The 27,343-nt window shown below is 40.9% G+C and overlaps 1 protein-coding gene across 1 annotated transcript; it reads right to left on the bottom strand.

The window, feature by feature from the left end:
* Window positions 1–841: 841 nt before the first annotated feature.
* LOC138609504 (cell division control protein 42 homolog) lies at window positions 842–22,484 on the bottom strand. The gene is made up of 6 exons (XM_069682132.1): window positions 22,408–22,484; window positions 18,664–18,768; window positions 7,310–7,382; window positions 7,055–7,164; window positions 5,118–5,315; window positions 842–3,738 (listed from the first exon to the last, which is right to left on the bottom strand). Exons 2-6 carry the CDS (start codon window positions 18,766–18,768, stop codon window positions 3,649–3,651), a joined length of 576 nt encoding a protein of 191 aa, XP_069538233.1. The 5' UTR covers window positions 22,408–22,484; the 3' UTR covers window positions 842–3,648.
* Window positions 22,485–27,343: the final 4,859 nt, after the last annotated feature.

Here is a 27,343-nt window from a genome sequence, read left to right as displayed (position 1 = left end):
TAGTTAGATTCTCTATTACAACTAAAATCAAGAGCAGATACACGTCTACAGCACAACCATGTCGGAGACGGTGCGGGGCGATAAACGCAGACCATTCCCATGTTTCCTGGCTTTGTTCTTACATTGTACAGTTCTGGGAAAATGTTCATATGGCTACGATATACCTACGTCATGTATGGTGTTTACTGCTGATCGTCTTGTTGGCTTGTAAGACGGTCGTCACATAGAGATGGCACACGGCAGAATCGCCAGCACAAGATGAAAAATTGTGAACGAAATATATGATATGGATCAGTCAGACATAGGATAAGAGCTCAAGAGGAGCGCTGTCAAGAGAAATGGACAATGTTTACACAGGAGGACAAACTACTGAATACACCAAGGGAATAGAGAAGGTTGTTTTCTTGGAGACATTGCAATCCTGATCTTTGCGCGTTTCTGTTTGTTGTTTTGTTGACTGTTTTTGTTTCGCTTCCCCTCGTCCGTGTGTTGTAATGGAAAAGCAATAAAAATAAAATAATTTAGAAAGCATCGTTCATAGATGAGTTGTTATTGTCAAAATATAAAACAAAGAACAGTTTGAGCAACCATTTTGAAGATGTACACAAAGAACGTTGCCATTCAGTTGCTCTTCAAAGGACCTCTTGATAACATTTTGCTGCATCAATCATCACCAACTTTAAATCTGAAGATAGAACAATGAATTCATCAAAAGATAATTACAGTTTTTATTTGACTTTTTATGCATTTCTCTTAAGCTTTTTTTTCAAAATGAAAAACTACAGCGATAAAAAAGTGTGAATGTGAATGAATAAATAATAAAATCAAGTCAAGCTGAAACAACATTCAAGTATTCTATTTATTATTTCCAAACACCCACCAGGTCCAACATTCATCGTTTCATACAGAGCAGTTTTACACATCTGTAATTGTTGCTCCAGCTGTTTTATGTTGCTTCGTTTCTCTGCCTTATCTCATCATGAGGATCGTTTAGTTTGTCAAACCAGGCCGATGATTCTGTCTCACACCGTTGGCACTCAACCGTCAAGTAAAAGTCAAAATATCTAAAAAGAAAAACTCAAGTTTCCAAAAAGAAGAAAGCTAAAATATTGTTCCACAAGAAACAATGAGAAGCTAAGAAATATATAATACTTGTAAATCATCCATACATTATCATATAAACAGTGGAAGAAAAAAGTGGAATTTTAGTTCATTTTAACGGGGAACCAGCTCAGGTTAAAGGTTTAAATCGCTAATGTTGGCACAGGACAATCAGTAATAGACAGAATAAAAGAGAGAAAATGAAAGCTTGTTTTAAAACTATGTGTCACAGTCTAAATGTTAGGTCCAAAAACGCTGACTTAGTCGACTCCAGGCCAAAGCAACAACACATGAACCTTTAAACTGGGCGGTGTTCCCCTGTAAGGCCTCTAGGGGGTGCTAACACACCAACGAGCACTCGAGGTTCCAGTGACGATATGAGGAGGTCAGGCGTAAATGTTCAACCACATCTAATAAAACTGCACTGCTCATTGAATTAATATATTAAAAACATCCACAGAGGCAGCCGAATGAGTTAGGTTTGATAAAAAGAACCTGGGAGAGAAAAATATGAGAATAAATGTGTTTTATTTTAATGGAGAGTCGGTAAGAAGAGCTTTTATTTTGAAATCTGGCTCTGTGACATCAGAAAATGTTTTATTTTTACAGTTTTGGCTTCAATCTGTTTGTTTTGCTTAGTCATGAGATAACACCACACCTGACTGAATCACACCTCAAATCTCTCAAAGGAATAGTTCAACAACCTGCAGAATAAAGATCGAAACCACTCTCGTGCATGGAAGGGAAACATGCAGCTGGAACCGCCACTGTATTAGCTTCATTTAGCTTAGCATAGGAAAAGAAGGGAAAACAGCTAGCATGGCTGTCTAAACGTTAAGATGATCAGCACTCTAAAGCCAGGACGATGTCATTCCCAGGCTGAAAACACAAACGCTTTGTAACTTACATGTCGAGTTTTAAGGCAGCAAAGTTATTTGTTTACATTTTAAGGCATAACAGTAAAGTTCTGTGGCAGCTCGAAGTTTCCAAACACACAGACATACACCGAGTGACAGAGACGAGTCCGCAGAGCATTGAGGCCGACGCTGTTGTCGGTGACCGTCTGCAGAAAATGATAGCTTCTAAAAAATGATGCAGGATTGATTTATTGATGTTCTAATTCTATAATTTCCACGTCTAATACTTGAAATGAGATGATATGCAGTAAAGATTGTTCGGTGTCGGACGTCCACAGTGAGAAAAGGCAGCAAAGAAAGAAGATTTACCATCAGGACACAATGAACACAGTGTTTGCAGAGCATGAACACGTTTCTTTTATCAGGTAAAAACCTGCAACTAAACCTGTTTATGTCCCAAATAAAAGGTTTGAAACATTTGTGTCGCATCATGACGGCAAGAATATCAAGTTTCGATCGCCGTTTTTTTTTTTATTGAAGATTTCAAGTCTTGTCATCTTTAACTACTGCATGTACATGTGTGCATATATTTGCTTTTTGACTGCAAATCAGACGTCACCAAAGCGCTCTCATTTTAGCTAAATCTCTTTCTACTGTTACGCATGAAGTCAGGTTACAGTCACCACTTCTGCAAGGAAACCTGACTGCCGAACCTCTGATGGTCCATCAAGCTGCAGGGAATGTTTCTTTAAACTCTCTTTTAATTCATTTCTATCGTGAGGAATGTTTTTTTTCTTGTCTAAATTAAACTGTTGGCTGGTAGAAAATAAAGATCAAATGCAACCTGCTGCAACAAAGATTTAAATGACAATGAGCTTCCTAACTCACATGCTGTGAGCTGTGAGTTGAGAGAGATTTCCGTCAGTTTTAAGTGCGACAATGTCACTGTAATCTTAAAACTTTTCAGAGAACTAAATGATGATGTTTTGATCTTGGGGCTGCTCCTCGAAAATCTACACTAAAGTTGCTTGTTGTACAAATACTGTGACAAAAACATCTGATGGAAACAGCTTTATTTTTCCAAATGATTCCAGACTGTTTCCATCGCAATAAAAACCCTAAATATTGTTTTTCGTTTGGCTGAGGGGGAAGAAAAGTGTCTGTTTCTTCCTCTTTTCACTTTTAAACTCAAGAAAATCGCCAAATGATATTTCTCCAGACACGTCCAGGCTTTCTTAACTAAGCACAGAAATCTTTATCAAATATTTAATAAAGTTCTTGAACTTTTAGTTTATTATGTTGAGATTATTTTGTTTACAAGTTTCAGATGTAATCGTGACTCCTCTGTTTGTATCTCTGAAGGCGTCTGAGGTTCAAACCCCTCTACTGCTTTAGTTAAACCCCCGTTTCCTGGTTAGTGAGGAGTGCTGTCCACATGTGTTAGTCATATTATAGCGACACGTATCTATGATGAAAATAAAGCCTGTGGAGAGCCCGTCTGTTCCAACACCACGCCCACTTTAAGTCACTACGGCTGAAGGCACTGTTTAAACACGTGTCGTCCACCTTCACACCCTCCCTCCCCTCGGTACTCCCTCCCATGATCCCGTCTGGGTTCATCCCCCCACCCCCCGTCCACCTCCACCTCCTCCTCTTCTTCTTCTTCCTCCTCCTCCTCCTCTCGTGGTGTCTATAGCAGGACGCAGCGCTTCTTGGGTTTGGTGTCTGGGGGCTCCAGAGCGGCCAGGATGGCCTCGTCAAACACGTTCTTCAGTCCTTTCTGAGAAGCACAGAGAGAAACACTCATGAGTTACGTCTCCATCAGAGTTAGCAGTAAGGTTCCTGAACAGCTATTGCAGAAGTATTTGTGCTTTTAAATACGACACAACCAGCAAGCCGAAGTACAAAACTAAAGAGTCTTTTAGTGCCGACAAAACGTTAAAGTTGCCTCCAAATTAATGAACAGGTGGTGATAACAAAATTATGCAAACTGATCAAGGTGCACACACATAGTTTGTGTTTGTAGCTTTTAATTAGGATTTATTAATAAAGGTGGCATTTCAACACCAACCCGTAAGAGAGCAACCACTACAGACGGTTTTGTGAGAGAGCCATCAGAAATCAGGAAACTGAGACGAACCTCATATGTCCTGAACGCAGTTAACTTCTCAAGGAGGCAAACCATCTAATTAGTAATATTAAATGTCATAAATCGCTGTTATTTTCTTGATCTTTTGGTCTATTAAATATTACAAATCTGAAAAAAAGCAAGGTTTGCATCTCTTTTGTCCAACAAAGACTGTAAAATCCAGAATATAAGTCGCAGTTTTCAGGGATATCCGAGAGGGAAAAGTTATTTATTACACCTTTTAAAATGTAGTTTCATTTGAAACTCATTCAAAATACACACAAATGACAGCCGACCATCTGTTTTGGCCATGTGGAGTTTGTAATCCTGCTAGCTGGCGGTGTGGCAGTCGAGCTCAGCCTACGGTCATGGTGATCGCTGTGAGGGCGGCGGCTGCACTAGTGATTATGACGGTGCATGTCTGTGCGAAGCTTTAGCTAGATATAGCGCCATCGTCTGGACAACACACCATAACTACTATTATACTGGTACATTGGTCGCACCGGGATAAAGGACGCAGCCCACGTTTTAGGTGGAAAAAAAAAAGTGCATCTTATAAACCAAATTTTACCGTAGTTCAAAAGATATTTAATGTACTATAATGTTAGTCAAGTCAAGGTGGCGAATGCACAGACTTTAATTTTCGCTCTGATGGTTATTTCTGTGAAAGCTGAACTTTTGTTGTACTTTGTCTGGTTTAGTCAAAAGATTGTTCATTTTTTCTGATATTAAAGGTTTTTATATTCAATAGAAACAAAGTTAATCATTGAAATATTCTGCTTTTACATTTAGTCTGCTGCACAACGACTGAGCTATTTGTCAGAACTTCATTCAAACAAATCAGGTTACTTCCTGTTTATGGTGACATTGTGCAAAGCAAACGTAAGCAGGATCAGGATGCGTCTCCTCCTGCGATCCGTTTAGTAACTAGCTGTTGCCTCACTTAGTAAGCATGTCCTCAGATACCCGACCTATCTGATTGTTTCCTCACATATGGGTTAAAATATCAGCCTCCTGCCCTCTCTGTGTACCTGTGTGAGAGCTGAACACTCCACATATTTGACGGCCCTGAGCTCTCGAGCCAGCTTCTCCGCGCCCTCGCAGGTCAGCGCTCGCTGCTTGTTCTTGGCCAGTTTCTCCAGGGTGTTGCTGTCGTCTCTCAGATCCACCTGAGTCCCGACCAGCAGGTAAGGTGTCCGCGGGCAGTGATGTGTGATCTCTGGCACCCACTGTGAGGAGGCAAGGTGAGAGAAAATAATGAAGCATGTGATCTGGAGAACCCGGGTCAGAAATAAAGTCAGAGGAGTAATTAGTCTTCATAAAATATTTTTCTTGGTATTAGATTTTGTTTGACTTTTGAAGGAGACTGCTGATTGGCCGTAAGAAATTAGACCTCCCATGGGTGGCTGCAAACAGGCAACAAGAGATTGCTGTGCGAATCATGCTGTTTAAATTGATGTATAATAAAAACTATAACAACAACAGACTTCATGCTTTTTGCAACACAAAGATGAGGCTCCATCTTCCGTTTTCACCACTTTGTACCATCAGTCATCTCATCTTTACTTTCTGTTACATGCAGTCTAACTGATGATGTCATCGCACAGGCAGAAGCAATCTCGCAGTGGGAGATCGTTGTTTGTTTAATTCTGTTTGAATTGATCTAAAATAAAAACCACAATGGCTAAAGCTTAACTTACAAAACTTACATGAACTTTAGGTGTACAGATATTAGAAACATGAAGCATCTGAATATATGCAACAAAACACCTCTGTACTATACCTTTATCAGGTATCAGCGTTTATTAACTTAGATAATCCTTTAGTTTAGGTTGAACATATTCTGGGGCGGGACGCATTGGAGAAAACTCCAAGAAGTGACATCACAACAATCAAAAATACCATTAGAGACACTGACGACCACTTCTAATAGGGCTGAATAATAAATAATTTAACCGTCGCAGTTACATGTGCGCATGTGTCATATCGCCGGATGTGTGGTTGTGAGCCAAACTAACTGCTCGTCAGTCTTGCCAGACTGAAAATACAGCAAAATCATACTGCAGCTTTAAAATGATCTAACAAGACGGCAACTGTCTGCCCATGACACGATCATTCCTCCTGTTATGATCCTTCAAAACAAAAGCCCCGACTAAATCCTCGCACATTCGGTGAAGCTGCCTGCAAGCCGTGCTCGCGCAGAGATGCGATGAGTGACGGATGCGTCGCTGAACTGTTATTGAGGGTTTCTTTGAAGGGACAAATTATCGCACAGTCAGCCTTTTTTGGCATTATTGGTCGTACAGAGGGCAAAAATATCGTTCAAATACAATCGTTATCGTACATCTGGCACAGTGCTGCTCTTATATATATACGGCTGGTAACAGAGCAGTGTGCCTAGAGTTGTTTACTTCTCGCGGCAGAGCACACACAGTGTGAGACCAAAAGTTACCGTCACGCTGACGCAACATACATTTGAACCTTGTTAGAAATAGAAGATGACATACCATAACAACTGCAGCCAACACGTCTATTTCTATTTATCTAAGAAGGTAACGTGTCGCTCCACCTGAACTCTCTCTACTTTTTCAGGCGGCTGTCTGAGTCTCTGAACCAACAGTGATAAAAGCAGGAGCGGGGTTTGTTTTGTCAGAGGAACATAATAAAAATTATGATCATAAATTGTATATATGTACATGAAAACACACTACATTTATCTGCTATGCGTATTTTTAAATATAATTAAATTATCGCGATGTCACTTTTTGTCCAGTATCGTGCGGCCCTAATTTCTATTGCTTATGTCTCAGTGTCCAATATGTAACTTGATTACTATCCCGACTCTCTAACACTGAAAAGCTTTATGGGAAAGTTAGAACCATAGCAGTCTTTTTAAGTTCTAAAACTAGCATGAATAAGAGGAGAATCTTAAGAATGTTACATCAGGGGGTCAAATGCCTGAACTCACCTTCTCTCTGACGTTCTCAAAAGAGGAGGGCGATACGACAGAGAAACAGACGAGGAAGACGTCGGTCTGAGGGTAGCTGAGGGGTCGCAGCCTGTCGTAGTCCTCCTGACCTGCAGGGGGAGACACACAAACACTCTTATCAACAAGATACAACAAAAACAATGTGAGGAATGCAGCAGGTAAGGCTAAATGCTGTTACTGCTGTATGAATACTACTAAAACTACCAAGTATTTTACAGACAGATTTATTTTTACCTGCAGTGTCAAACAGTCCCAGAGTGTACGGCTCCCCGCCGATCATCACCGTCACTGCATAGTTATCAAAGACCTGAGGGAGACGGGGGGAGGAGGAGAGGGAGGAGAGGGTTAAAGTTGGAGGGAGCACGATGGAAGGTGCAAATAGGAAGTAAAAATGTGAAGAGGACGCATGATCTCAGACGCTCTTCAAAACAAAACAGGAAGCGTACGTCTCATGTTTAAGAGACACACACTTGTTGTGTACTGTACTTTTAAAGGACACACATTCCCTGATTCTGAAACCTAAAGCTCATTCTGAAACAGCTTTTTGAAGAAGTAAAGACCAGACCACTGCTGTCTCTACTTTCAGAAGAGGTTCTCTCTCACAAAGACAGAGCACACACACAGCCAAAGGGTCTCTGCGGCCTTTCAACTTTCAGAAGCTGTTTGTTCATGTGCCTCTCTGTTTCCAGGGTCCTAAGTCCCTCAGTTCAATATCTATAAATATTACCACATTTGCCACTAACATGGTATTAATACAGCCATAGTAGCACACCAAATCTCTCTTTGAAGAGACCTTGGAGAGATACTTTACTCAGCATACTTAAGAGTCGGATTCAAAAAACAAGACCTTAGTGGAGGTCCTCGCTCTCTGAGTGACCTTTTATTTCGTGATGAAAAAACCTTCAACAGTTTGACCTTTGGACAACAAAATAAAAATTAAATATATGTAGATGTGAAGGTTGTGAATAGATAAATAGTTAGTGGAGAGGAAAATGACTATGTTGGATAAAAACAATTTGTTTTGTGTGTTTTTCGACTAATTAAATAAATAGAGGGGTTAAATAAAGATGGGAAACATGGGACTCTTGGAAATAGGACACTAGGAAAGCACACAATAAAAACAGGTCAAATGGGAATCTGTAGTATTTTCCCATTAAAGTGGGCATTTCATAGAATGTTTTTATAAATTGGTTCATGCAGCTATTGAGACAAAAACATTTGCTACATTTTCCTTTTCTTACCCAACCCTGCTTGTCAAAGGTCAAAGGGCTTAAACAAGAAAGGACAGGAAGTGTTGGAGAAGCTTATTGTTGTGCTCAGCTGCACACCTCACAGCTGATTCATGAAGGTAAGCTTCTTAAAGGAATATTTTGATTACAAAATTTACAGAATGTTTCCAACAACACACATCCGAACAGCTTCAATTAGGCATCTAATCCACACGTATGTGCTTGGCCCCGATGTGAACCATGTAACTGCCTTTGTAAACACCACACCTGGTGTGTTGGTGACCTATGACGTGCACATTTTGAAGGACAGCTAGCTCATGTTGGCTCTGACGCAGACGGATGATGCATCATCTTATTCCTGCTAAATAAAGCTCTGATTAAATGGTCGAATATTTCACCAACTGTGGGAAACCACGATTAATAAGCACAGCATCACACCTGAAGAAATCAGGGACAAGGGCTGTGATTCAGAGGCCTGGAAGTAGGACTGTGTAGGTGTGGTTTGATCACATTTGTCATATCTTAAGACATGTTTTGTAAAGTTTAAACTTTAAGGTGCCAGCCCTACCTTTAAGCCTTTCAAATATTATAACATCCATGCTATCCTATTTAATGAGAAACTGTGCTACATCATGTAGAAGGGATTAAAACAAGCCGACTGCTCTGAGTAAAGGTAGTTTTATTTAGCTGCTTTTCAGGTGTTCGCTCCTCCCTCCTGTGTCATCACTCTTGTACCTTCAGGCTGCTGACAGGTACAATAACACGGCCCCAACATGCCTGCTAACCTCAGCTCTGTGAGCGTAGAAGTGAGCTGAGGCAGAGAGGGACTGATTTATAGCCGCTCTGCCTGCTTGAATACACAGCACAGCTCTAAACACGTCGACCTGCTGTAGCCTGCAGACATGGTTTGGTTTTAATGAAGCTCCGTATGCACAGACAGGTCCCAGTTAGACCGGAGGATGTAGCCTGTAGCAGAGGAAGCTACAACGAGCATTTCAAACATGGAGTCAAGCTGGGTTCACTCCTGAATCTGTTTAATCTTTATTTAAACAGGCAGGCTCTCAGCAGGTGACTGGAAAGACGTGCTGCAGGAGTTCTCCTACACGTTGGGCTGCATTCGACCCTAATGAATCTCTCTGACTGGATCTTTGACCCTGATGAAAACATAAGGAATCGTCATATTATAGATTGTTGCATGTAGCATTAATATATTTTAAGTTGTTTAACGACCTTAAAGCACTTGAAAAATATGTCCTGACTAATCTGGACTCTGGAATCTGAACTCACACTGATACTGATTTGACAGGGCCGACATATATATCGAATTTTGACGTGGTTGGCCTTTTCTGTGTGGATTGTGCACTGATGAGACTTTGTTTAGGTACTCAGAAGGTTATAAATACATTAATAACAGAATATTTAAAACTATTATAATTATTATTTGCATCTAATTAAGGGTTTCATAACTGATTAATATCAATTATATGAGCTACATTGAGCCTGTACTCCATGTTCCCGTGATAACGAGTCCTTTCCGGTTGTTCTCTCGAGATTTCGACTCATTTATCTCAACGCTGCACCACCGCAACGTCAGATGATCATAACTCGTACCCCCAGAGTTGCAAAAGCTTCTTATAATCACGGGAAAACTGAGTTAATATAAAATGTATTTAGGGCTTCCGTAGAGAGCATAACCTGCATTATGAGAAGAATTGTAAGAGACCCAGTTTTTCTGTGATTATGGCTTCTAGGTGTAATGTTAGTGTAGTATGGTTAGAGAGAAATCATCTCTATGAAAAGTACCGATAAGTTGAAATAATGTAAAGTGCAGTGAACAGAACAGAAGTGGATAAAATTCTTCATCAGTAAAAGTTTAAAAGGTTTTGACTTTCATAACTCTTTTCGGCTCATTTGACGTTTAAGAACTAAAAGAAACCGTCGCTTTAAGACATTTCATACATAAAATGACAAAGCAGTATTATTATTACTAGACAATTCCCCGTTGGGAAATCGCGAGAGTGGGCTGTGCTGCGCTGCATGTCTGTGTGCGCGTGTACATACAGATAATATGATAACATTTAGCTAACAGTCTAGACAGACACATTCTGTACTTATGGATAGCCTATAGCTTTGCTAACCCCTGTTGGGAAATTTCCTATGGAGATCTGTTCAGGCCGAGACTATAATCATGCATGTGAAATTTGAAGCTGATATAACATTGTATGTAACAGGTAGTACTGGCTCTTGCCAGTAGGTGGCGCTAAGAGTATGAGCGAAAAATGATTCTGTAGAACTGTTCAGTCCGACACTGTAATCATACATGGGAAATTTCAAGCTGATTGAACATTGTATATGAGAGTTACTACTGGCTCTTACCAGTAGGTGGCGCTGTGACTATGAGTGAAAAATGTCTATGTAGATGTGTTCAGGGCAGTACCCTCATCAAACCTGTGAAATTTGGTGGAGATTGGACAATGTATATGACAGTTTATACAGGCTCTGCCCAGTAGGTGGCGCTATGACTATGAGTGAGAAATGTATATGTAGATGTGTTCAGGGCGGTACCCTCATCAAACTTGTGAAATTTGGTGGAGATTGGACAATGTATATGAGAGTTGATACAGGCTGTCACCAGTGGGTGGCGCTATAGTATTGGTAAGGAAAGGAGTGTGTAGATCTGTTCAGGGCGGGACTCTGATCAAGCATGTGAAATTTGGTGCAGACAGGATGAAGTACAGGCGAGTTATCGCAGCCTAAATGTCATGGCGAGGCATCATGGCGAAGGTTATATGCGCCGCGCCGCCAGGGTCACGCCCTCTGTTGTAACCTGAACAAGTTTTGTCACAGACCTTAATCAAGGTCTTAAGAGTTTCCTGACATGAATTTGAGGTTAACATGTTTTACCACCTTGGAGGAGGGGCTTGTAGAGTAAAATATGTCACTTCCTGTTTCCAGTAGCGGGCGCTAGGCCTGATGGGAAATATTTTCATGTAATTGTGTTCAGGCTGGGACTCTTGTCATACACGTGAAATATGAAAAACCACACACACACAACTGTCCAATCAGAGTCCTCCTGTGTTGTCTGTCATCTGTATCCGAGGTGATTTGTCAAATGAGATCGATCAGCGCGGAGCAGAAGGTTATATCATGGCAGAAAAAACCACACACACACAACTGTCCAATCAGAGTCCTCCTGTGTTGTCTGTCATCTGTATCCGAGGTGATTTGTCCAATGAGATGGCTGATATCTGTGCACTTGACACAGACGCCGGACGATCATACTCTGCTGCAGTCTCTCTGTCTGTGTGATTTACATTGGAGTGAATGGAGTAGTTGAGCGCTACTCTTGTCGGTTACAGGCAGATCAATCAAAAACCATAAGTCCTACTGATAAAGTAGACAGATTGGGAGAAAGAAGACAAGTGTGGCTACAACTTTGTGAAAAATCACTGTTCTACTGTGTAATTTGTGGCTGGGGTGAGTCACGGAAAGAGAGAATTTCTGAGAGTTTTTTGGAGTCTGAAGAATTAATTGGCCCAGCTGAGCTCGGTTGCCACGGAGATGGTTGTCGTTACTCCCTAGCAACGACCAAAGCTGGTGTCTGTGGCAGCTGATCTGAGCGTGATTTCTGGCTCACATTTAGGACGTCAAACTACTGCCATTTCTTCCAAACCAAACATGATATCGGCAAAATTTCTTCACCATCAAGCCAGAAAGGCCTTAAAGAACACAGACATAAGTTTTTGTGGTCCTAGCTTCTAAAATGTGGTAATAGGAGCGAGTTAAAAACAGGTGCACTTTCGAAAATCCTGGAAAATCCTCCTCCCGATTAACATTGGAGTAAATGGAGCAGTTGAGAGCTACTCTTGTCGGTTAGGGGCAGATAAATCAAAAACCGTACATCCTACTGATAAAGTAGACACATTGGGAGAAAGAAGACAAGTGTGGCTACAACTCTGTGAAAAAATCACAGTTCTACTGTGTAATTTGTGGCTGGGGTCGCGAGAGAGAGACAGAATTTCTGAGAGGTTTTTTTGAGTCTCCGCACTCTGTCAATTAGCTCTGCACGAACATTCCGCAATACACACCCATTATAAATCCTGAATTTTTCCAAAATAACTCACCATCTTTAAAGGGTCACCGTTCAAAAACGAAACATGGTAGGAAAAAAGTTCAAATACAACTTAAATAGACAAGACCCGTGCCTACATTTTAAAGTTTGAATGGTGTTTCTAGGTGAACGTAGGCCAGAGCAGGAGATGTTTGAAAAACGTGGCAGATTTGTGCGTTTTTTGGACCTCGTCCCATTCATTCCAGATGGGAAATTTGTGGCAGTTTTTCGCGTCTTACGACGCGAAAAATTAATATTCTGGAGATAAAAATAATAGCACACCGAGTCCGAACGAGCCGCACGTTTTGATGTATTTTTTATTTGTGTGCGCTCAAAGCTGCGGGGCAAGTTAGGTGCCGAAAATCAGGGAGGAAGAATAATAAAAAGAGGCGCGAGCAATAACAATAGTGGGCTGTGCTTCGCACAGCCCACAATGGACCCCTATAGCTTTGCTATAGAGGGGGCCATTGTGGGCTGTGCTGCACAGCCCACTAATTATAAGTTATTCTTCACAGTGATACTTTGGTTTCTGAGAAGTTGGTGTTGGATATGTTGGGTGTATTGAGCTATTTTAGTTCATCCCAGGACACCAGAACTAAAGTGGAGAGGCTGCAGATGTTCAGAAGAAAAACGAGTTTACTTATTTTGTTTTTACAGAACTAAGAGAAAACTTTGGACACCACTGAAAACAGCTCAGGGTTTAACACAACCAAACAAAACACACAATGAGATGTACACACAGAGGAAGACTAGTCAGTTCAAGTTCAGGCAGAAACAGAGAGAGATCTGTTGAGGCACGTGTTCGGTAGACACACTGAGGAAATATTTCAATAAAACACAAACCACACACACATGCATTGTTCACGCTGATATTCAGGTTTGTGATGATAATGTGTTTGGACTGAGCACAGACGACAGAAGCTGCTAGAAACAGTCGGATGACAACACAGCGGTTACAGTGGAGAGGAGCTGCAGCCTGTTGGAAGTGGGGGAAAGTAACTAAGTACGTTTACAAGTACGTTTAGCACAAAGTTGAGACACTTGTACTTGAGTTTATTTGTCCTTTATTTAATGAAGGAGTTGGATCTGAAACTTATTAACATTCTCCTCCATTATTCTCCAAAGCATGCCGTCTAAAAAACGGATTGCATATCAATGTTTTGCTCACATGTAATTTGTACTCTGGTATTAAGTTGCTGTAATGGTTGCTGTCTACTTAGAGTGACCTAAATTGGTTCTGCGTCATGTTGTTTCCTTATTACGACTTCCCAAATGGGAGTGAGAAGAACGACTTCCCATCTCGGGAAATGGGACCATCTGAGGAGCATATGAACACATCATTACTTCCTGGAGGAGACTTCCTCTCTCATGATTTCTTATTGTGGCGTTTGTCAGCTGACTGACAGGAAGCAGCTCAACAACATGGGCTGATGGGAAAACGCTCAACGCAACACAGAGAAGTAAAGACAAAGAGACCTCACTTTGCTCTACGAAGGCTGGTTTTATTCTGAAGGTGAAGAGACGACGAAGTAAGGAGGAACAGGAGGATGAGGATGTGCAAAGGTTCCTCTTTGTCTATGTCTGCTTTGACAGATTCTGGCTGCGCGATAATTAATCAAGTTGTGATTAGTGGTTCAGTGGTGACCAGCGATGACATGGAGATATAGGGCTGTTACTAACAGCAGGATATTACTTGCAGGAACAGAGTGTTGCATATAGATAAAAGCAATAAATGAGACATTGAACCATATAATAATGTGCACACGTGTATGGAAATATAGATAGACTATTATATTTAATGTTTTATGATACTGTATTGTTCCTCAGGACACGATCAATTTTTAATAAGCATATCCCTGCAGTATGTTTCAAGATGACTTCCTATCAAAGTTATTGCTATTGCCTTTAATATATCCGTGGTGTTTGGACATTAACATGTGTTTTTGAATGTTTTAGGGTGCATTCACACTTCACATTTCAGACTTTACTCCAAGAGTCCTGTTCTTTCGGACAGGTGAGACACTACTGTCCATGAAGAAAAGAAGGGACTCGGTCCGTTTCCGAACTTACCACGGTCCAGTTCGATTCAAGTGAGAACATAATCGGACTGAAAATAGGACCTAATACAGGAAGCAAACCAAAACACAGTGCATTGTGGGTTGTTAAAGAGCCCCTCCAGTGAAAAATAGGTGTTTAACCTTGTAAACATCTCCATGTGGTGTTCTTCATGTGCCACAAGACATATCATAAGCAGTCATCTCCATGGCTGGGCCTGTCTGCTTTTAAACTGCAGTGTACCAAGAACAGGCTGAACAACACGTTTTCACCCCGTCAATCCCATAAATGGACGGGGTGACACTATGCATATCATTATGTGTAACCTATGGCAACCACTTCGGCGATGCACGAGCCAGCTGTAACCGTCATCGTAATTTTTCCAAACTCACTACAGACTACTAACGTTTACGTTACTACTACTGATTACCACATTTCAAGTTACGAGTTGCCACTAAACGACGGCAGAGACGTGTTTTGTTTTTACGAAAGGAGAAACGTAGCACAAAGTGGGCGGGGAATTTTTTATGAGGGAGAAGGAGGAGACGCCTTGGGAGGATTTTTACAAGGTAATTAAACGTATTTTGCAGAAAAAACATATCAGACATAATTTATTATTTCAAGCAGAGCGTTTTATATGTCTTTAAACATGACTGCTCTTTAACGAATGTTGACAGCCACGCAGCAAGAGGACAAGCGTCTGGGAGCGACGAGGTGAGGGCTCTGATAGAAATATGGGCAGACCAAACAATTTCACAGACGCTTGTTGAAACGCACATGTAATGAAGCTCTTGGAATTCTAGTCAACAATATGGGGCGTCGAGTCAGGACACGGGAGGCTGGGATATCCTTTGAGCGTTTATTGTGAACTAAAGTATAGGTACACAGATGCACAGGCACTGTTCATGTTTATACGTGGCTCTAAAATAAAGAGGAAACAAAAGACATCCACGTTAGCTACATACACGTTATGCTATCTCTACAATAAACATAAACAATATAGACTAACAACTTTATACACTTATAGATTATAGTCTCTACCTGCTTAGCACTGTTTATTTCTTATAGCAGAAATGCTTCTAAGTAGGCTACACACAGGAGGGATAAAAAGACTACATGATACAAACTAGCTTGTTAATTGCTTCAGAACCAGCTGGTAAACTTACAATACTAAGATTTAAATTCCCAACAGAGACTAAAGTCTTTAAAATGAATACACACATTAGAACGTACTTGTGGTCACACACAAACTGTGAAAACAACTGAAACGTAGCTTCTGCTAAAAACGACCTGCCACTTTTTATGAACCAGCACAAGCCGTGTGCAAAAAAACGGTCGTTGCCTAGCAACGGGTGAAACATCACTGTCCATACGTCTTCCCGTTCCCTGAGCCTTTTGCACACACAAGAAACACAGTAAAGTATTCAAACTGTTCAGTGAAAAACTAAACTGATGGAGCTGTGGGACACTGTCGGTTTAACATCTGTGATTCTCTCTCTCCTTGCTCTCTCTCTTTGTTTACTTCAGGGAGTTTCCACACGTAGAAATTCTGACCAATCAGAGAGCAGTTTCCTCGCACATCAAAACTTTCGGCGAAGCTGCCGTGTGGAAATAAACCAAACTCGAGGCAAAATGCAACTTTGGAACAATTTGGTCTTTGAATCGGACTTTAGGTGTGAAAGTATCTTACCAGTGATTAAGTACTTTGATTTGCCAGGTATGTACAAAAAATGATAATCTGCTTATTTTATCTACAAATTCTTAATAGAAAATTATTATGACTCATTATATACTGTATATATATATATACTGTATACATGCATATTGCGGCAAATTCACAGTAGATGGTTAAAAGTGCTGCCAGGGGGGAGGGAGGTGAGAGCGACAGACCGTCAGACAGGAAGAGGAAGATAAAGTTGAGTCAGCACTGTTGGTTCTGCAAACCTCTGATCAAACTGTGCTGACGACCGACAGAGAGACAGACAGAGAGAGAGAGACAAGGGAGAGAGAGAGAGACAGAGAGAGACAGAGGGAGAGAGACAAGGGAGAGAGAGAGAGACAGAGAGAGAGAGACGAGGGACGGATCGAAAACAGTAGAGAATTACTCATCAGATTGCAGTCAGCACTCAAACTGCCCATCAACCCGGGGTTTTTAAGATATTTCCAGCAGCCCCTCTGTGCTGCCTGTAAACAGTCAGTCAGCTGTTTTCTCACACACACTCAAAAAGTCAGAGTTTGCAGGATCCATCGAGCGGAGGTTTCGGTCTGAACCTGAACTGAATTTTCTATCAGAGGGCACAAGAATGCTACGTCACGCTGCTGCTTTAACTCCTCTGAATAGCACTAAATCAAATAGGAAGGGAAATCTCTAATATTTTATCCATGAAATTAAGCAGGCGCACACATAATGTATACACACACATGCACAAACACATAGAAAAGGATGCCATCCTAACAACCCACCCAAACAGCAAGTACCAGATACTCCAGATGAGGTTTCACCATCACCAACATAATCATAGAAAAACAACTTCTTGTTTGCACTTCCTGTTTCATAAAAGCATGTTGTTCTGCAGAGTGTGTCTATTACACGGTGGGCGCATCAAGACTACAAACACAGTTTCAAACAGGTATGGTTTCATATGTCACATAGCATCGAGGCCTATCAGAGGAGAAGTTTTAGTTTAACTTTCACTCGCCAGAGAGCTTAATTTGGACAAGGGGTTAATCTTACAACGTCATTATTTTCAGCTGTTTGGTAACGTAGTCAAGGCAACGACTTCAAGGGGTTTACTCAATGCAAGGAGAAGAACTTAAACTTAACATGAAGGGAAGTTATTTTACTTTTAGAGAGATTAAGTAATGTTGCTAGGCAGATTTGGTCTTTTTTAGACACAGCAATGCTAACTGATTGTCCCTTTTCAAAGTCTTTAAGCTAAGCTGAGCTAATCATGTTGTGGATTATAGTGAGTATATAAACATAAACGAGGCATCTTTCTTTTTATTGAGCGTATTTCTAAAAAAACAATTCCTTCGCAGTTCAATTCTTTTTTTTTCTTACAATGTGGGAATCACTTTCATGGTTTTGGCATCGTTACTATCTGAAGCCTCTTTCACACCTGGGCTGCGTGTGAACGCAAACGGGCAAACTTTCCACACAGACTCTATGCAGACTTTTTCCTGCCTGCGTCCGAGTAAAACGTCTAGAACAAGTCTGGTAGAGTCGCTGTGTGAACGCAGCAGGTGGGCAGGGTGATGACATGTATATCATAATTTAATAATAATACATTCTATTTGTATCACACTTTAAAAAAGGTACTCAAAAGGAACTTTACACAATAAAAAACAATAACAAAGACAGTGAAAGCAGTTATTAATTCGCTAGATGGGGAGTGGCAGATTCAGGGTTGGGAGGGTGCAGCTGGAAGCGACCAGTTGGTCGTGGGTTGTCTCAATTTTTGTTTGGTAGAAACAGGAAGGAGCTGCATTTATCAGCTGTAAAGGAGTGAGTAGGATTGTCCATCAGCTCCAAAAGCTAAAAGCTAAAAACAAGGCGGTAATGCTAGCCTCGGCAGGCTGTCCGGGCAGGGAAACGTGAAACTTAAAATCCGAGAGCGTGATCGCCAGGATCTAAAAAGCAGCGTAAAATATGACTTTAAAAACAACACATACGCAGTGTTAACCTTACTCACTTCCTTTAAGTTCCTAAAGTTTACTGCGACCAGAGTGAAAGCAGAAGAGAGACGCATAACAGGTTGATTAAAAACATCCGAGGTTGAAGAAGAAGGATCATTTACAAGGCGACAGCAAAGATGTCTTCAAATGTGAGAGATGTAGAGATTCAGGAGCTTTTGGATGTGAGGGCTGAAATTGTTCCCCTGCTCAACAGCTGTGAGGGACACGTGGGAAAGGGCAACTCTGGAAAATTTCAGGGGCAGACTGTCTTTTTCTCAAACATGCCGTAGATATAATAAAAGATGTAGATATCTGTAATGAAGTCCAACCGTTCTGTAATGTTTTTTCTTTGATTTCCTGTTCAGACCTTTTGACTTTCAAGCTCCACTTCCTGTGTGACACCAAAGAGCGACAGCGGCTGAGTGCTAAAAACAGCATGCGAAACTTTGCAACTGTATGTTTGCATTTATCCACCTCTTCTCAGTTATGGTGTTGTGTCTGTAATTACAGTTACTCACCGTGGGGACGTATTCGGAGGGAAATTTGTTGGTGGTGTAGGAGATGAGCAGGCACGTCTTTCCAACCGCCCCGTCACCCACCACCACACACTTTATAGTCTGCATCTGAGGAGGAGGACGAGGAAGGCAGGCGACAACAGAGAAATGGAGACAGAGAGATAGAGAAAGGAGAGATGAAAGTGGGGACGGAGAAAGTGTTGATGAGTGTAACTGCTACTAAACTTTTTTAATAAAAAGCTCTAATTATCCTATATGATAGACCTTATACAATAAAAAAAACACCAATTATTTGAACGGTACAGCTCCACAGATGCAAAGAAATTCATGATTTTTAATTTTCTACATCTCAACAAATTCAATAGTCTTAGATTTTACGGGTTTTTCAGTTGGTGTACAACATTTCATCATGTTGACGTGCAGGAATCAATGCTTGTATAACACATTGAATCTGTAATTGAGCTACAGTAGCACGGTTCGTTGAAACAGCTTCTGTTTACGCACCATGAAAAAGGTAAAAGAGGACACAGGTGGTGCTTTATTGTTTTAAAATGATGGTGGCATCACTCCACTTGAAGCTTTGCACTAAAGTAGAGCAGGAATGATAAATCTATACATGGACAGGCTTTTATAAATTAATTGGAAATTACTTTCAGAATCAATAAATGATTCAAGTTGTTTTTTTTAAGCAAACAGGAAGCATCAAGCATCAAGCCGTGACATGTTGCTTTTCTTTGGTTTCTAATATTACACTGGAAATTTGGGGGGGTTTTGGCCTCTTAGTCATGTCCTTTGAAGACTAGAGCTGCAGTGATTAAACGATTCTTTGTCAACTATAACACTGATTCAAAAGAAAAGATACAAACTCAAATAGCTCGTAAAAGTGAATATTGTCTGGTTTCTTTCCTCCGCTATGACAGTTAACTAATCATCTTTGGGTTGTGGATAAAACACAGCGTGTGAGGCTTTGGGAAACACTGATCAACATTTTTCTGCATATTATGACACATAGTTCATCAATTAATTTATTTATAGACAAAATAATTGTCCGATTATCCGACTATGAGAATAATCTTAAATTACAGGCCTATAGACAGTAGATACAGTTATCAGGAGGATAATTTCCCTTCAACTAATAGCCCTAATGAAAAGAATATTCTGCTAAGTATAGCCTAATTAAAGTATGGGCTTTCAAGCTCTTACTACATCCTAAGCACAGAGTGAGTTAATTAAAGGGTTTAACCGTAACGCCAAATACACAAATCCAGCCCTTTTTCTTCTTGTCTCGTATGTTTCAGCACGATGAATCTACCTGCAGCCTCCAGCCTGTACGCACCAGGTGGCAGGTTGACCAGGATACCACGAGCGTCATGTTAACAGTTCACAGAGACAGTGGTATCTGTGTAATGCAGTGTTTACTACACACTGGCCTCAGACCCTGTGACCACCCAGACGCCGAGCTGCTCACATACCCAGGCTGCCGCTTCATTAAGAGGGACAATGGTAAAAGGGTATGGGGCTGCCACTTCATCACTGGCTCTTTGTTTGGAGCCGTTTGGCAGCGAGAGGCAGCTGATGAGTCAGGGACAAGTTAACTGGTCATCTGCAGGGACGGTGACACCACTTATGGGTGCAGAATTTATTTCACATGCTGAAAATGCAGCAATTAAACCTGCGAACCTGCCTTTTCAATGCACTATTGTTTCTTGTACACACTGTTATCTGCATCAAGTCGGTCCTGTTTTGCTATCCACAGCTTTGGAGATGTCGCAACTGATATCTCTCAACAAACAAGCTGCTCTTTAACTGGATTTGGGCTCATTTTTTAAGTCTACAAAGTCTAATTTATACAGAAACACTTACACATGCATGAGTAACCCGAGACTTACTCCTGGAAAGATTAAGTTGATAAATTGATTTGTCAGAATAGGAAATTAGACACTCCATCAAAGTGATTAAACAAAGAAGAATGTAAATATTTGTTTAGCTTCTCATTTCATGCACTACAATTAACGGACAAATGAACACAAAGATTAGTTAATATAATCATTAAAAGAGAATTTTTTCACATATTTATTACTCTACAAAAAAGGAAAACACTACAAAATAATATCTTGTGATGTCTACAAACGGCTTTTTTCATTTGATAATGTGTTTGTGTATACATCTGTATGCAAGAAGCACTGCAGCAAACAGTAATTATCATAACCGATTCATTTATAAAGTATACTGCAGTGGAGTATACTGCTTTCGGTCTCTTTTCTGCTGCATCACCATCTGACATCACAAACGTGCTGGAGACAGAGTTAGTAACCAGTGAAGATGTTACGGTGGTTAGGTCTTTATTCACTCTGTTTATCAAACTCGGCGCCGACAGAGCATAGCATTACGCTGGAAAGGGAGATGGAGATTAGCGTGTCGACACTGGTTTTGTGTTCCCATCAATGCTGATCAGAGCAGAGGTGATAATTACCTGGGTCTACTGCAGAGTCATTTGACCCGGGTCTGAATTGCCGGTTGAAACCTTTCCCACTAAGCAAAAAAGCCTGGTATTAGTGGGTTTTTTGACCAGTGGGAAAAGGGCTTTAGAGGAAGGCGCTGTTTCTTAACATGGACATTAACGTACAGAAAAGGACTCAGGCTCAGCCCAAGTGAAAACGTTTTTAATTCACACAGGATTATCCAATAATAGGCTTTACCATGTGGTCATTTGATATGGATTAATTATTTGTTAACTTATCAGAAATCATTCTATGTCGTGACATATATCGTGATTGAGATATGAAAAATCCTATATCGTGATACAGGATTTCGCCCAGCCCTTGCTATAAGAATCATAGCAATAATGTTTTGAACTATTTGTTAAGTTATACCATAACTTATGTTTGATTGAGATATCCATGTGCGTGCTCTGCTGTGTATTTTAAAAACAAAAAGTGCAATGGTTTGGTTCTTTTTAGGTATAAAATGATGAAACAAACACGAAATAATTCATCCCACTTTGAATTAATCCATTTTCTGTGAGGTACTTCTTTAGGAAGCTTAATTAATACTAATATTCCTTTAATATTGCTTCCAGTTGACGACTAAGACATCATATCAGAGAGTTAACTGTCCAGGTTAGCTGCTCACTGCGTGAACTCAAGTTTTATTACTTTTCAGTATCACTTCCGCATACAAAACTCTGAAAATAACTTTCAAGAAAAACATCATTATACTGTTTCTCGAAGGCCAACACATAATTAAGTTGCTTTCTACAGATTTAAAGTTATGAAAGAAAAGTGTCACAACTTTTTGACAGCATTTAAAAGCAGTATTCGCTAAATGTTGAAAAGTTTACTGTCGCGCAGCTAGCTTAGTTAGCTAACTTAGGTCGAGGAGCTAACGTGAAGTTACATCCGCCAGACCCCCACCCAAAACAAAAAAAAGTCCCGTTTTAAAAGTGAATATATCGACAAACAACATATTTAAATGCTTCATATATAGAAACTGGATTCTATAGTTGCTCTGGTTTAGCACCAAAATCACTTCGGTAACTTTCATCAGAGATTTAACTTAGCTAGCAGAGTTAGCTAAAGGAAACCGTTTGTTTTGACAGCTGCCGGTTAGCAGAGTTAGCTGTCAGCAGGCTAACAGTCATAGCTTTTACAATGAAAAGAGTCACTCTCAAGTATCCTGCTGTTTCTAAACTGATCGTTCAGTGTTTACCGTCAGTAAATCACAGTTAAAGACAGTGACAGCTCCTACCTCGTCGGTTCACAGCCGCCGGAGTGTTGGTAATGGTGTGGTACGTTCAGGTGCTTCCCGTAAACTCCCAGTTCCCCCTGTGCGGAAGTCGGAAATACGACTTGTGGTATGTTCAAGTTCCTCTGGTTCATTGTTGTACATATGTGTGATTATTTTATGGCTCCGAAACGTGATCGACTGATTAAATTAGTTTTCAAATGTAATGACATTTCTTCTTTCTTGTAATTTTCTTCAACGAAATCAAACCGTACCATTCTTTCATTACAAGAAAAAAAAAGAATAGAGATAGAAAATGAAATAGAAATAGAAATAGAAGAAATAAATGTATAAATCATACAATCCGTATCTGTCCGTAAGAATTAATAATTGTTCTTAATTTTTTTCAAATTCATCAATTTCCCACTGCCTTATCTCTTCTTTTTTGTCTTTGTACTGTACTGTAGAATAAAAATAATATGACTTTGAAGAACACCTGAAGGCAGCATCAGGGATGGTCAGGTCGGAACATCTATAGGTCCATTTTACACTTCAAAGGTATAATGTAGCCTCTTTAAAATTAAAATCAAATATTGTTGTTAGCTTAACTGTTGTTGACATTTTAAATACTTGAATGTATACATTATTAATGATTCACTTATAAGAGCCAGCATAAAAACCGGCATGTATGGTATTTCCACATCCATCCTGAGTCAGTGAGGACAGCAGGCTGAACGTTTCTCAGTGACCACCAGAGGGTGTTGAAGTACTCACTGTCTGTTTTTTAATTGCCAATAGCTTTACAGTTCAATGCCTGTTTGCATGCTTAACACAAGGGTTAAATGACACCCTCAGTTTGCTCTCACCATCCTTAAATCAGGAATCTCTTTGACCTTTAGGACCACACAATATGTTAAATGGTATGAAAACTAAATGAAACTGGGACACAGGAGACATTCACGTGTCTTCCTTATTAGACAGCATGGACATCTTGTATTGTGTTTTTGCACTTTGGGAACTTTACTTCATGTAACTTCTGCTTTAGTAAATATCAAATATACATTTTCAAGAGGATGACAGTGGAAGCTGGGTCAAGACAAATGATTTGTACTTTCTTCTACCAGGAAAAAGACTGGACCAACAGAGCAATGGACTTAAGACTTCGGCTCAAGTGGGTCTTAAAGATCAGAAAAATGAAGACTGAAGAGACTGAGACTCTCTAAAAGCTAAAACACTCTATTAATGAATCAACAAAGAACATAAAAGTAAGAATAAACTGGATCAGAGATCTAAAAGAGGACAAAGATTAAAGCTGGCCTTATCACGATGTCTCTAACACCGATATTTCTGATAGAGTTGATGTCTGGATAACACCTAAATATATCACTGAGTATTTTTAGATGCTTTAAAAGCCAATAAAATATCATTTTTGTGAGTTTCTCAGATGGTTTATTTTGGCCAAACTAAAAAAAGAAGTGCATATTTAGCATCAGCAGTAATAGACGGAGCAGAGTTCTAACCTCTGTTATATCTTTAATAGGGATGACAGCGTTTGTTTGGGTGGCCTCTGTGTGCTGCAGGTGGAGGTGAAGGCCCGTCGACCTTCAGTGGCAACGCTGCAGAAAATAGATAATTACAACGCGAGGCACTTCTCCTTCACCCTCTCCCTCCTGATTCGTCTCTCTTTCTCCGACTTCACAAGCATTTCATCGCACTTTGATCTCACAGCTCTTTTTTTGTTGTCTTCCTCTCTTAGTCGTTGCCTTCAGGTTTCTCTCTCTTCACTCTCTCTCTCTCTCTCTCTCCCCCTCCTCATCATCTCCCTCTCTCTCTCTATCAGCCGCTCACCCGTGACTAACCGGGGGGATGGATGTCAAGGACGTTGTGCTGCTTGTCTCCCAAAGATAATCCCATTAAACTCAGGAATTTAATTAAAGATTATCTCACACACTCACACTCAATCTCACACACAAACACACACAGATATTCATGTACCTGAACATCCTTAAACAGCACACCTGCCCAGCAGAATAAACACATAAATACATGCAAATACAGGAAGTGGTTTACCAAAATAAGACTCCCAAATGCAGAGATATTTTATAACACACACTGGCTTCACCCCATTGCCCTGCCAATGTGTATCAGTGTCACCCTCCAGTCGGCTTTAACAACTTCACCAGTCTGTTTTTAGAGCAACAAGGACGCAGCTCAACATGATTCTGCAGTAAACAAAGGAAGCAGAGAAGTAACGATTAGTGCTGAACAGATCTGATGTGCAGGAACTTTCACTGGTATGTGCTGGGTAGTTTATATGTTGCTGTAAAATGAGACATGGCTGCAGGAAATGCTAGTGCCTGATATCCTGAAAGCAACATTATGCAACAATATAACCTTGAATTAACAGTTAAAAATCACTTTGATGGTACAATAAGTTGTTATAGGGAGAGTTGGTACTCTTTCCGACCTGCTCTTGCACTGTGTAACTTGGGTTGAGCAGGTACGATCTCTTGGTAGAAATGCACAATGTAATCACCAGACAAATTTACAGATGACAAAGAAACAGACAGACCAAAATACCTCTGGAAGCTACAACCAATCAGAGCAAAGAATCTTGTGACGTAGCAGTAACGTAAATCCAATTTGTAGTAGACCTGTAGACCTGGATGAGGGCGTTCAGGTAGGCAGGAGCCGTTTTTGTTGCTGTTTTGTAAGCAAGCAACAGAGTTTGAATTTGATGCGAGCCGCGACTGGGAGCAGTGGAGGGATATGAGCCGTTTTGGGTTGATTAAAGACCAGTCACGCTGCTGCGTTCTGGATCATCTGCAGAGGTTTGAATGTGCATGCAGGAAGGCCTGCCAGGAGGGAGTTGCAGTAATCAATGCGTGATATCACGAGAGCTTGTACCAGCAGGTGTGTTGCATGCTCTGACAGGTAGGGTCTGATCTGCCTGATGTTGTACAGGGCAAATCGACATGACCGAGCAATCAAGGCCACATGAACCTTAAAGGTTAGCTGGTCAATTATGACGCCCAGGTTCCGGGCAGACTTAGTGGGTTTGAGTTCAGTTTGTCCACATAGTCCACTGTCCAAAAAGCAGCGGTGACGACACCAGCGTCTTTCTGAAAAGTTCAGAGATTTTCAACTCGAAAAGGCGGAGCGCTCTGAAAAAAGACACTGGGTGCCGCGCTTTTTCTCAAGGCGGCCGCATACGCTCCATCCTCATTGGGAACAAAGACGCTGCCGCCCAGAAAAAGGCGCTATGTGGACACAGGGGGCTTATTCTACCCTGCGAAGGGGACAGAAAGCCTTGAAGGTAAAAGACAGTACTACATTACTGTTCTTAGCTGGGAGATATGTCAGTACGAACTCCACATCAGAAACATGTGATACGTGATATTTTCTTTTACAGGAAGAAATAACTATCGGATTTTGATATAAGAATACGAAGAAATTGGTTTTCTGTATTTTTTTCGGCCTATATTGTCAAATAGATGCACAATATCACCGGGGATGTGATCTAAAAGGATTAAAATGACATTTTTCATTTCACCTTGACTTTGACAGTATCATGCTTTGCTAGGCTAACAATGCCAATGCAAATAAGGATATTTTTAAAAGACGGCTTAACTCATTTAAAACTACAGAATTGACATTTGTACCGTGTGGGCATTGTTGACTCAGGTCCCGATCAGACAGAACGTGTTTTGCAGGCTGTAAAACGCGAGGCGCACCGCACTGCCGCTTCTGTTGAAGCCTACGGTTAAAAAAAGAGCAGCTCGCTGCGCCTTTTTTTTCTACTGTTGTTAAGGCAACTGCTGAATCATTAGCTGTCATTAAGCTAACCGTTATATTGTAAACTGACAGAAGGCCCGCCTCTACATTCATCTGATTGGACAATGAAAAAAAGAAAACTGCAATGATGTCGGGCGTTCAGAGCGTTTCCCCCAAAACGCTAGGCGCACAGAGCGGATAAACGGCAGGCACTCTGCAACGCAAAAGCAGCACGCAAAAATCTTCCATCTCATTGAAAACAAGCTGCCACCAGCTGCTAAAACGCCTTCTGTCTGAGCGGGACCTCAGACTGCTAATTTTTGTGTTGTCTTTAAGGTTGTTATAGCTCCCATAAATACAAAAAACGGTCACATTTTTTACCACAATTGACGGGGCTGTTTGACACCTACATGCCAGTTTTTGGCCAAAAATTGACAAATGAGTTTGTTCTAAAATTCTTAATTTGTGCCCATTGAAAATCTTTATCTTCATTTGAATGTCCCTCCCCTATTAGGCACAGGCTGTTAGCTAGATAGCAGATAAGGTTTGGGAATGTGTGTTTGAATGATCTTATAATTAGCCCTGTTGGCTGATGTACAAGCCAATAAAGTCTCTCCTTATCTTCCTGCTTTTAAAGGAGACACGTACGTTTGGCTGTTTCATGGGAACTTTAACCACCTCGTAGCACACCTGGATCAAAGAGCACACTGAGGATAAGCGGCCTTCACGGGACTAAACGGTTATCCTGCTAAATCAAAATGAATCCATCAATCGGTGATGTTAGCACAGAATCTTTCCTGCTTTCATAGAGACTCTGCTGCTGCATTGTCTCAGTGCCTGTGTGTTTAAACACACACAAACACGCGGAGCATCATCATCATGTCTGAGTGTGCTGGAGAAGGATGGATTATGTAACTGTGTATACATCGACTGAACCCCACTGCAGCAGCAGAGAGAAGCAGGGAGACACAGAGAGAGAGAGAACCGGTCCTCCCTTCATCTATTTTTACCTCCTCTGTCGGGCGGCGAGCCTCTGCACCCCGTCCTTATCCCTTCATCCCGCCCCTCGGTCCATCTCCTCCTTTTTAATTAACCCTCCTCTTCCTCTCTCCATCTCCCTCTGAGTCATCTCCCCTCCCCCCCTCTCTGTCACACATCTCACCCCCTCCTCCCCTCCTGTTTTCCT

The sequence above is a fragment of the Semicossyphus pulcher genome, unplaced genomic scaffold (assembly GCF_022749685.1).
Source record: "Semicossyphus pulcher isolate SPU_LCO1_2020_fin unplaced genomic scaffold, fSemPul1.0.p SCAF_5, whole genome shotgun sequence".
Classification (NCBI taxonomy): Eukaryota; Metazoa; Chordata; class Actinopteri; order Labriformes; family Labridae; genus Semicossyphus; species Semicossyphus pulcher.
Note: the sequence above shows the minus strand (reverse complement) of the source record. Positions and strands in the feature narration are given on the sequence as shown.

Excerpts from the sequence above, each read along its gene's own strand:
- LOC138609504 (XM_069682132.1), bottom strand. The coding sequence starts at position 18,768 with ATGCAGACTATAAAGTGTGTGGTGGTGGGTGACGGGGCGGTTGGAAAG. Across the intron at positions 7,383-18,663 it reads CCTCCGAATACGTCCCCACG|GTCTTTGATAACTATGCAGT; the intron begins GTGAGTAACTGT and ends CGTCTCCCTCAG. Across the intron at positions 7,165-7,309 it reads GGGACTGTTTGACACTGCAG|GTCAGGAGGACTACGACAGG; the intron begins GTAAAAATAAAT and ends CTCCCCCTGCAG.